The sequence below is a fragment of the Athene noctua genome, chromosome 1 (genome assembly GCF_965140245.1).
Source record: "Athene noctua chromosome 1, bAthNoc1.hap1.1, whole genome shotgun sequence".
Lineage (NCBI taxonomy): Eukaryota > Metazoa > Chordata > Aves > Strigiformes > Strigidae > Athene > Athene noctua.
The window spans coordinates 220570154-220582181 of NC_134037.1; the positions used below are offsets into that span (position 1 = coordinate 220570154).

Below are 12028 nucleotides of genomic sequence, written 5' to 3' on the forward strand. Positions count from 1 at the left end.
CCACTCAGCCCGCTCCGGGCAGCGCCGCCGGCACAGCGCCCCCAGGCCTCGCCGCTCTCCGCAGCCCCCAGCAGCAGGTACCTGCCGCCGTTACGGGGACGCCGCTGCACCCGCTCATGCTAGCGCCGGATCACAGCTCCCGCCTCCGCCGCGCCGGGAGGCTCTTTAACTAGCCCCGCCCCCTCCCGGGATCTACCCAGTCACGACACGCAGCCTCCGCTTCCAGGCCAATAGCAGAGCTTCCCAGGATCTCGAACGGACCAATCGCCAGGAGAGCCGCAGCACAAATTCGAAAGAAAGCCCGCCCCTTCCCTTCCTGCTGTTAGGGGAGCGGCTTCCGCTTGGGGCGGGGCGGGTGTTTGAATGACGGCGGCGACTGGGGGGGAAGGGGAGAGTCCCGCTCTGCTTCCGGGTGGGAGGCGAGGGGCGGCGCGGGGTCGCCATGGCGAGCAACGCCGCCAGCCTCAACGCGGTGCGGGAGACGATGGACGGTGGGTGGCAGCGGCGGGGGCGGGGGAGACCGCCGGCACCCGCGGGTCGGCCTCTTGACTCTCCCAGCAGGAGCCGTCTCAGCGTTCCTGCCCTCGCTCCTCTCCGCAGGACGCGGGGCCTTGAGCCGGCTCTTAAATTACCACACGCTTCTCCTTTAAAGAGGGTTAGGCCTTGCAGGTGCCTCAGGATTTAGTGCATAGCAGATTCTTTTTATTTCATCTTACACGAAACGTCTGAAACACTTCAGGTATTCATGTAGTGGTAGGATCTTTGGACCTCGTGTGACTTTTCTTGTGTTTTTAATTAGCTGTGAAGTAATAAAACTAGAACGTTATTTTTAAATGTTTATAAATACATGTGTTTGCTGGTTTTCATTATTTAGAAGGGTTAATGCAAGAACTGGCTCAGTGCATGGTGGGTTTAAACTGAGGGCGAAGGACCAACCCTGTGGTGCTGCAAGTGGCAGCACCTGAACTGATCTGAACCCGCATGTTTTGTTCCTGTGAGTGGTTCATGTCAGAAAACCAAAGTAAATTACTAAAAAAAACCCCCTCAAAATCAAAAACATAGTGAAAAAGTTTTGAGAAGGGCAGCCAGTGTTAGAGAATTAGAATAGTTTCTGATACAAAAAAAAATAATCTGGTGCTGTTGTGGGATGGGGAATGTGAGAGAAGCAGTGCTGGGAGTAGTGGGAAATATTTTGGAGGTTTATTAAGTCATGAGAAAGGTGAGCAGAGGAAGTAAGGATCTCTTCCAGACCGACTATGAGGAATGAAACCTTTCAAATTCAGGAGGTGTTTCTTCGCGCTGTGTAGTGTGAAATTTGGGAATTCTGTGGAATGCTTATGCTGAAAGTTTATATGGATTTCAGGCAGAGTGGAAAGCTGCCTGGAAATCCGTAGAGGGTTGGGAAATATGAAGACCTTCTCTGGAAATGCCCTGTGGAAGGCCTAGAGGCTAGGGAGAGTGTTTGGGGTCGTATTGCGTTGTGTTTGTTATTTTCTCATGGTCTTCCTTTGCATTATAGTTATGGCTACTGTTACACAAGGATCCCTTAGCAAAGCTCTTCATGAGTTGAACTAGTGTAAAAATTAGTGGTTTAGCTGCTGATCTCCACACTCTGACTTGCTGCTGGAGGTGAGGCAGGACTAGCAGGATTATTATGGCCGCTCTGATGTTTCAAGAGTAAAACCATTCTGTGCAGATGAGAGATTTGTTTGGGAAGGACAGTGAGTCTAAGTTCTTGTAACTGTACTTGACACCTACCTTCTCTCCACTTCTGTAGGAAGGTTTTAGATGGGAGGGACAGTATGTGGATTTAAAGACAAGGCTTTTGGGAACTGCTATGGAAAGTGTACTAGCTTTCAGATTTAGGAGCCCAGGCTTCCTGTGCAATAATGTGTATATTTATTTAGGATAGACATTTATAATTTAATCTCTTCCTGAGGTCAGGTGTTTTTAAAATAAAAAAAATTTCCATTAACATACACTTGATCTTTAAAGATTTATTTAAACAGAATCTGAGAAATAATCTCATGTTTGAACTTTTACTGCCCTTAATAAATAAAAAGTTTGGGTTTTTTTACTGTTCAGAATAACATTAATCTTTTGAAATTTTCATTATAAGAATATTTATTTAAAGTGCTTTGGTGAAGTGATTGAAAAGGTAAAGCGCTGATAGCTGTGTCCATGTAATAAGATTTTTCTTCATGCGGGCCTGTCATAATGAGTAGAAAAAATATTTGTAGAATATTTTTTCAGACTTATTTTAAAATAGAATATGAAGTCAGTGTTGCCTTTTAACTAAGAAATAGACACCTAATGGAAGTAAATGGATTGGTATTAAAAAAATTGTTCTTTTCTATCTTTAGTAGTTTAGAAAAGTAAAATGCTTAATCTAGAATGTCAGATATAAATAATTAGCAGCTGTTCTCTGTAGAGTTGTTGTTAAGCACTCAGGGTTTTTTTGTGGAGAAACTGCTACCTATCTCTGCCAAAAATGCTGCCTCAACACCTTTTAAAGGTATTTTATATTAGAAACTAGTGACTGCAACTCTTACTGACATGGAGAATTGGAAGTTAGATTTACTGCTCTGCCTTCAAATATGTCACATGCCTACTAAATTTTGTGATAACCTTAAATGGTTAAAGAAAGTAAAAATTGTTTATTTCTGGGAAGTTGTCGGTCTTTCTTAGTTTTGTAGCTCTTAGTGGCATTTTATGGCAAATGCATCTATTTGTTGTTGCTTTGTCTGTTGAAGATGCTTTTGTGTAGCCAGGGTGTGCATGTGTAATGCTTTTGGAACAGTTTGCATTCAAGCCAGTGGGAACAGAAAACCTTGTTGTGAAGAAGACAGTTCCCCTTGCGGCTTGTAGCTAGAGCTTTGGTCTGATGAATTGCTTTTATGTCTTAAACTTGTGCATACTCTTAATCCAATCTACTTGTGTGGACTGAGAGTATTATCACATCTAGAGGTTTTTTTCATGGAATCTGATATTTGCCTGTGACTTCAGTGGAATTGACTGGATACATTTGGTCTTTTTAATGTCTTGGCCTGTGTAAGTGTGAATTTGAGGGTGTACTGCAGTTTTTCTTTGGCAGCTATAAAAATATTCTACTTTGGTGTGCCAAGTGGACTGTAGTCACTTGCCATGATGGTTTTACATGGTAAGAAAGACCTTCTTTTACACTTTCTCTTAGTTTGAGTGAGGTTTGATTACAGAAACAGTGTGAACATCTGTTCAAAATCATTCTCTGTGTTAAAGGTTCATCTTCAGGCTGGAGATTACTGTAGCGACCAGAAATAAAATCTCAGTGAGTTGTTCTGTTATAGATAAAGAAACTGTTCATGAGAATCAAAGAGGGGCCTTCCAGGGAAGGTTTGGAAGGGAAGAAAGATTGGTCTTTGTTTCTATACAAAGATGACAGGAATCTTTCATGCTGACATCTGGCACTGCTCTTGATTAGGGTCATGTAAAACCAAATGGTATTGCTTATGCTTAAACCAGTGTTAATATTACACCTAAAGTCAGGTTTAGTTGTGGAATGAGGTGGCTAGAAAACTCCTGACATTCTCTGTAAAAGCTTTTAAGAGTGTTCTTCCAGTCCATTTTAGTAGGACTTTGTCAGTATCTGCAGTTCAGAAGCATGGATTATTCTTATAGGCTACCTTTTACATAATTGGCAAACATTAATTATTGCGTTCTTCACTTATTTTATTTTTCAAAACCCATTATCCAGTATTAAGTCTACTGAAACAGAAAAGCGTGGTATTTGTGTTAGAAGCTGCAACTTCTAGCTTATGCTGGAAAGCTGAACATGAATGCTGGTGTTGAGGGGCAGACTGCAAGAGCTTTCCGCAACTGCCGTGTTCACAGACTCTGCTGTAGAAATCAAATGTTGTTGAATAACATTTTTGATCATTGAAATTTCATAGCCTGTAGGGACTAAAGTACGTTATTTTTTTCTCTCGCAGTTCTGTTTGAGATTTCAAGAATATTAAACACTGGCTTGGATATGGAGACATTGTCTATTTGTGTGCGGCTTTGTGAACAGGGGATAAATCCAGAAGCATTATCATCTGTTATTAAAGAACTGCGTAAGGCTACAGAAGCTCTAAAGGTAATGCTTTTGCTTTAAGAGCTTACAAATTTGTTTTTAAGAATCAAATATATGTTCAACTTGCTATACTTCGATTTGTAAATTGTACTTTTAAGATATGACTCACTTTTAAATCAAGGAAATGAATTGTTCCATATAAAAGGCAACAAATACAGCTGAATGGAACATGAAGCAAGAAATGCTTTTCAGAAATAATTAGATTAACTCTTTTGAAGGAAAAAAACCAACAACCAAACCCACAGATTTTTGTTCTGGGCATTTGTAGTCACTATTTGCCCCTTATCTGCATTGTATCACAAATAGATTGTTACTTTTTCCTTTAATCCATATCACTTCATTTCTACAACTTCAAGCCTAATAGAATGCAGCAGTAAACAGGTACATGAAGCTTGCTAATATAATCTTCACATATTGCTTTCAAGACATTAGCCTCTGCTTTGAATCTCTCCAAAGACAAGAGGGGATTTAATGGTGTCTTTATGTATATACGCTTTTTCATAATTTAGCATTTACTGGTTTAGCTAGTAGAGGGCAACTATGGTTTTAAAAAAATCCTTACTTTTAAAAGATTTTCATTCATTACTGTCTGTCTAAATATCATGATTTCTTTTTGTTGTATCTTACTTGTTTATTTCTGGGGAGGTAGAAGGGAAACCTGTATCTAGCCTGCCTATCTCTGTTTTGGAAGACTGCGCTCTGATTCTTAAAAAAACCTCAACATATAGACTTTTGACTAGATGGGTGCTAGGTAGGGCTGCTTTTCACTGGTTTTCAAACTTCATTTAAACTATTTTCTATGCTCATGCATATTTTATATTTGTATACATGCTTAAATGTGTACATACGTATATGTTTATGTGGATGTAAAGTAACCGAGGGCTATTTTACTACTTCCTTTGCTTTTACTGGCTTATACCTATTGCTATCCTTTGACTGTCCCATAATTTGTTTAAAATCTACCAAGGTAGGTCTCCAACAACTGTACCTTGTTGGCTGAGTTACTCAGTAATAAAAATAGTTGCTGATGACCTTAATTGAATAATTAGCAGTGTGATTTATGCAGATATGACTAGTGTAAATAATTTATCTGTATGAGTGGAAGCAATAATTACTATAAATTGTATAAAGAACTAAACTCCAAAGGAAAAAAAAATAATACATTTGAGCATTTCTTGAAAACATTAGGGTAAAATGTATAGGATACAAGCTGCTCAAGACACAGGATATACAGTTTAACATAAGCAAACAGTAATGGCTTTGTTAATAAAGGCTAATGGCAGTTGAAAGCATTCTTTTTTTAAAAATTAGAAGTATTCATTAAAGAAGAACATTACACATCTTATAATTTTCATAAGTAGCTTATTTTTAGACTTAAGTTCTCTAGGTAAATTAAAATACAAGAAGATTAAATTTAATCTTCATGGTGTCTACTTTTTGGTGACTTGAATACATGTTTTTTCTGTTTCTAGGCTGCTGAAAATATGACAGGCTGATAAGGGAGAAGATGTCTGTGTGAGAAGAATGCCAGTTAAAGTGAACGGAAGATTGCCACTATTCAGAAAAAAAGTGTGTGTGCAAAGCTTTCAGAGTATTTCTGTAAGCTTTTGTAAAGGATGATGTATAGGATAGTTTTGAAAAGTTTTTTAATAAGATGAATGCACCAATAATCTCATTACTTGGTATTTTTGTGCACTATTTGTGAATACAGTGCAATTGCTCTTCTTCGGCTTCCAGTATTTTTTAAACCACATCAGGTACTGCACACTTGCTGAACTTACTAGTGTGTGGCAATGAATATTGTTATAATGAGTATCACTTGTTAATACATCCTTTTGAAGTGCTAATATATCCTGGTTTTTATCTCTTGCTTTGATGAAAAAAAACTACATGTACAATTTTAGTTTTGCTTTATGGACCAGATAGGAATGAAGCCCATCCTGATTTTAATTAGATTAAGGGTAGTGATTTAAGTCTTAATCTGAAAGTAAGGAATAAAGCATTTTTGATAATGTAGGTAATGAATTGTGTGTTTGATTCAAATTACTGGAAAAAGTGTTTTTTTTTAACTTGGATAACAAAGGAACTTCAGTTATTCATGCAGAAATGTATATAAATGTAAATTCTAGTTTACATGGAATATTTTACAGAATTCAGATGCTACGTTTGTTACATTTGTTCTGACTGCTAGACCTAAAAATATTAAGGCTGTATTGTTACTGCCTAGTGAAAGCATACAGGAGAAGCATCAGATGTGGTTGATGGGAATCAGTGAGTCTCGAACAGTCATTTGGTATAGGAATGTCTTCTCATTCAGCACTAGGAATCTTCACTGATGCCAAAACAAGTGTTTGTAGTATATACAGTAAACTGCTTATGTTAGTGTAAATATGCTTGCATCCAAGAATTCTACTTCATAAAAAAATGTTTTCTTGTGTGTTCTTCAGCTGCTGCTGTTAAGCTTTCTTGATTTTTTTTTTTGTTTTTTTGTTTTTTTGTTAGCATGGTTTCAAGGTGTAGTGTTAATGGGACCTAAAGTAACCTTCAAGGTTAATAGGGTGGAGCACATCTGGAAATGAACCTGGAATCCTAGTTAAGCCAAACATTATATTTGTGCAGAGAAAAAAGGTTTTTTCTACTTTTAAGAGTTTATACCATATGTATTCTAGGTCATAGCTCTACAAAAAGCGATCAAGGAGACTAAATACATTATATTTCTGGCAGAGAAAATAGAAAAATATTTATATTACATCAGACTGTTATTTTTAGTTAGCCTGGCCAGAAGAAAAATCATTCCAGGAGGATGCTGTGAAAACTTCTGGATAACCAAACTGGAAGACTTTTAAGTGGTATCATTTTGCTCACTCAGGAACACTTAAAATCCTTTGTAAATTGGTGTTGTAACTTCAGATTTATAACTTTTCAATACTGGATGTCATGGTTTTTTGAAAATATTGCTGATATCCTTTCATACTAGGGATACCTTAATGAAATTTGTTGTAGGAAATCTAAAAAGTCAGTGAAATATCATGAAAATACCAGGTCAGATCCACACAAATTAGCAATTAGCTCTTAAATGCTTAAAACCAGCTGGCAAACTCAATATAAGAACAATTTATATGTAATTCTTGATCTGTTCAGTAAGTTGCACCTACCATTTTACCATCAATAAGCTTACCGGTTTTATGCATAGGCTTTTGCTGGTAGACCATTTGTTATGCAGAATTATAGAAGCAGGGCATGTTTTTGACATTCAAAACCCTGATTTCATGTATATAAAACTGCAAATGCATCACTTTCATTATTATAGGGAACTAAATGGTAGCATTGATTATACTTACTAGTTCATATTTACAAAATGAAATGCAAACCTTAAGGTTGAATATTTAACATTTGGGGTGAAAGCAGAGAGGACATGTTTCTTAAAACTGGCAGATATGTGGTTACCTAGAAAGTCTCCATACTTTTTGTCAGTGTACTTGGCAATGTTTCTTTCAAAGTACTGCATGGAACAAATGTGCTTAGGAATTGGTATAACAGCTCCAATTGATTTGGGGTACCATCCAGAACAAATACAAGAAATATTTTTTCTTCCTCCTGATAAGAAAAAGAAAAAAAATCCCTCTAGCAAGAAGTTTCATACTGAAAACATTTGTGCTGTAAAATAAGTCTATCACTTTATTAGCATCTCCACTATGTGAACGTGAATGCTCAGGCTTAACACTGATGGCTGAGAAGCCTTGGCTGCATTTGTAACACAAACCACCACTAACTCCATTTAACTAAGAAGCCAAGCAAACAGCATGTGCTGTTCCACTGGGCTCCTTACTTGCATGTTCTTGGAACTCATGAAAAGATAAACATAGGAATAGCTGTACAGGTCCTGACCAAAGGTTTTTCTAACATAATAGCATCTTTTGTAGTCAAAAGCAGATGTCTGAGGAAGGATAAGAACAATGTAAGCACATTTGTTTCTTTTCCTTCTGTGTTCTAGCTTCCAAGTGTCTTCTATTCTAGGCTTTCCTGAACATCATATGCTTTGTCTATTTAGTAATCACTAATACTTCTTTTTCCAGTACTTGTCCAGTTTCCCTTGGACTATATATGCTTCCTGAATAACAGCAGTTTTTATCAATTGATATCTGTTGCATAAAGAATTGCCACTTCTTGTGTATTTTGAACCTGGTTTTTATTAACTTAATGTTCCCTGCACGGTAAACTTTTACCTACCATGTTTGTGCCAGTAGTGGTTCTCCAGATACATAACATTTACCTTTATATATCCTTTTCTGAACTGAAATACATTACCATTTTCCTTGGCTGACCAAAGACATGGAATAGCTTTTGTATTTATTGTCCTGTGAAACTTTTCTGGGTTTAATTATTTTCTGAGAAGATAACCAAAACTGCATGCAGCATTAGACATACAGTTATGTACCAGCCTGTTTGTTTACCTTGTTCTTTATTCCTTTCCTAGTAATTCCTAATACTTGAATTTTTAATTTCAACTGAACGCTGAGCTGTTTTCATGGCATTATTATAACCACGGATCTCACTTGAGTTGTAATGATAAGCTCATAGGCTATTGTTTCATGTGAAACTATGGTTGTTTATCTCCAGGTGTATAATTTTTTATCTATGCTGAATTGCATTTGCCATCTTATTTTCTAATTAGTCTTACATGTCTTTCTGCAGTTCTTCAGAGTTTGCTGGAAGTCTTACTACCCTCGCTACCTTTATCATTGGCAAATTTTGTTGCTTTGTCCCTTTCTTGAGTTAAATCTTGAATAGGTCAAGCAGCATATGACCTAGCAAAGACTGCAGAGTACCACAGGTGACCTATGGCAGCAACTGACTGTTTATTCCCATTCCTTCTCAGTGATTGTGAATAAAAAGCAGTCCTGCCTACCATTTAGTTTCTCATTCTTATACTGAGTATCTTCAGTGTCACACTCAGCACACCTGTGAGAGCTAAGCACAATCATGAATCCAGTCCTGCAGAGAGCACAGCATTCTAGATAACGATCAGCATTCCTGACATTTGTAATTCTATAATTACATTTTAGAAATATAAACTTAAGTAAGAAAATAACTTTACAGGAGATTGTAGAGTATTAGAAAAGACAAATGTAAGATCATGAAGTCTCCATCCATTTTAACATTAGTGAATTTTTGTTTCCTTTTCCAAGAGAGAGGGTGGTAACAGAATTGAAGACCAGTCACCTAGCATCAGGATTATCAAACAGTGAACTTGGGATTTTATCAGCAAAAAGTGAAGGAAAAAAAAAAAGTACCGAGTTCCACTTGAACATTGTTTTGGTGGTCAGTGGGCTAATTTTTTTATTATGGGATAAGATGTGAGATGTTGATGTAGTATACCTCAATTTATGCAGGACAATCTTAACTTAAAACACACCATTGGCATCATTCAATAAAAACACAAATGTACTGTGTTGTTACCTGGTTTGCTGTCTTGCTACCTTGGCAGTGAGATTTGAAAAAAAAAGAAACAAACCAAAACCAACTTTAAAAATATAAAAAACAGAATCTCAGTTCTTAAAAAATGGTAAATTGAGAAGTATTTTTGAAGCATCACAAACCTTACTGTGAGGGTTTTGTGAAGTTGTAGGAAGAGTTCCTTTAGATGCAGATAATAGATTTATGAGGTAGAACTAGTGAAGTAAATCCATAGTGCTGTCTGATTACTGCTTCCAGACCCACTGTTTATACTTCAAGATAGTGGTAGAGACACAAAGATAATTTAAATGAAAGCCATAAAACTGTTTTGGGACTGGTCGACAGGCCTCATGAGGTCTGAAACAACTTGGGAGCGTGCAGGTTTTCAAAGAGAAGTTGAGAAGAAACATAATGACCACAGCTATGCCTTTGAACATAGAAGGAAGTCTTGTGGCTACATCTTTTTAACCTGATGGAGAAAATGTACCAGATCTAGTAGATGATATTAGACAAATCATACCTTAAGCATAAGGTGCAATTTGCCAGGAGTAAAGGAAGTAAACTTCGACATTGCATACTAAGGAAATGGCAAACTAGCTACTGCTTGATGTTGTTAAAATGAAATTAAGAATACTTCTGAAAGACATGGTTTTCATGGTTTTCACCAGTTTCTGGTGAAAAGTCTGTACTACCTCTCTGCAGGGTGTCAGACATGCTGCTGTAGCAGTTCCTTCTGACTGCAGAGGAATTATTAGGAATATTTAGGATGAATATCAGTGATGTTTCTGTCAGTAAGATAAATGGAAGCCTGGTTTCTGAATCATTTAAATGTTACCTGATAAAAAAAGCCAAACAACACAACTGCTAATTATCAGAACTGGCTATCTGGAATATATTGAGTCTAGGCACTTTTATTATCACTTTATAAATATTCCTGTTTTCTCACCTCTGATTCTTACATGTAAGGAGAGACTAGCTCATGAAAATGGATATCAAAGAGCTCAGTGGTGTCATCACAGAATCGTCTAGGTTGGAAAAGACCTTGAAGATCATCCAGTCCAACCATTAACCTAACACTGACAGTTCCCAACTACACCATATACCTCAGGGCTATGTCAACACAACTCTTAAACACCTCCAGGGATGGGGAATCCACCACCTCCCTGGGCAGCCCATTCCAACACCTAACAACCCGTTCTGTAAAGAAATGCTTCCTAATATCTAGTCTAAACCTTCCCTGGTGCAACTAGAGGCCCTTCCCCCTTGTTCTATCACTTATTACTTGGTTAAAGAGACTTATGCCCATCTCTCTGCACCCTCTTTTCAGGTAGCTGTAGAGGGTGATGAGGTCTCCTCCAGACTAAACACCCCCAGTTCCCTCAGCCGCTCCTCGTACGACCTGTGCTCCAGACCCTGCACCAGCTTCGTTGCCCTTCTCTGGACACGCTTGAGTCATTCAATGTCCTTTTTGTAGTGAGGGGCCCAAAACTGAACACAGGAATCGAGGGGCGGCCTCACCAGTGCCGAGGACAGGGGTAAGATCCCTTCCCTGTCCCTGCTGGCCACGCGATTGCTGACACAAGCCAGGATGCCATTGGCCTTCTTGGCCCCCTGAGCACACTGCTGGCTCCTGTTCAGCCGGCTGTCAGTCAACACCCCCAGGTCCCTCTCTGACTGGCAGCTCTCCAGCCACTCCTCCCCAAGCCTGTAGCGCTGCTGGGGGTTGTGGCCCAAGGGCAGCCCCCGGCATTTGGCCTTATGGAAACTCCTCCAGTTGGCCTCAGCCCATGGCTCCAGCCTGTCCAGGTCTCTCTGCAGAGCCTCCCTACCCTCGAGCACATCAACACTCCCACCCAACTTGGGGTCACCTGCAAACTGACTGAGGGTGCACTCGATCCCCTCATCTAGATCATCAATAAAGATGGTAAACAGGAGTGGCCCCAAAACCGAGCCCTGGGGGACACCACTCGTGACCAACCGCCAGCTGGATTTAACTCCGTTCACCACAACTCTCTGGGCCCGGCCATCCAGACAGTTTTTTACCCAGCAAAGTGTGTGCCCATCCAAGCCGTGAGCAGTCAGTTTTGCCAGGGGAATGCTTTAGGAAATGGTGTCAAAGCCCTTACTGAAGTCAAGGTAAATAACATCCACAGCCTCATCATGTGAGCGGGAGGATGTTTAATGCTCAAATGTAACTTTCAGTGAGAGAGATGGAAAATGGGGTAGTGGAGGGAGCAGCACTTGGGTATGCTGAGGTTCCCCAAGGGAGGAGCTGGGACGACCCCTGAGCGGGGAAGAAGGCCACGGGAGGGTGAGGAGGCTGAGGGACATCCCATTTTGATTTTAGTTGATTATTTGCTTTTTACACTAGATCCAAGATTGCTGTGTTTGAAGATACCAACAGGTAAGCGTTATCTGCTTATTTAATGGGCAGGAGATACAGGAAAGAGAGACTAAGGT

General features: G+C 39.2%; 1 protein-coding gene across 1 annotated transcript; it reads left to right on the plus strand.

Moving 5' to 3' along the window:
- Positions 1-393: 393 nt before the first annotated feature.
- MZT1 (mitotic spindle organizing protein 1) lies at positions 394-6127 on the plus strand. Its single transcript, XM_074931113.1, has 3 exons — positions 394-491; positions 3969-4114; positions 5584-6127. The coding sequence occupies exons 1-3, from the start codon at positions 443-445 to the stop codon at positions 5605-5607; spliced, it is 219 nt and encodes a 72-aa protein (XP_074787214.1). The 5' UTR covers positions 394-442; the 3' UTR covers positions 5608-6127.
- The last annotated feature ends 5901 nt before the right edge of the window (positions 6128-12028 follow it).

Coding starts and splice junctions, on each gene's coding strand:
- MZT1 (XM_074931113.1), top strand. CDS start 443: ATGGCGAGCAACGCCGCCAGCCTCAACGCGGTGCGGGAGACGATGGAC. Junction 492..3,968: donor GGTGCGGGAGACGATGGACG/GTGGGTGGCAGC, acceptor TTTCTCTCGCAG/TTCTGTTTGAGATTTCAAGA. Junction 4,115..5,583: donor AGGCTACAGAAGCTCTAAAG/GTAATGCTTTTG, acceptor TTCTGTTTCTAG/GCTGCTGAAAATATGACAGG.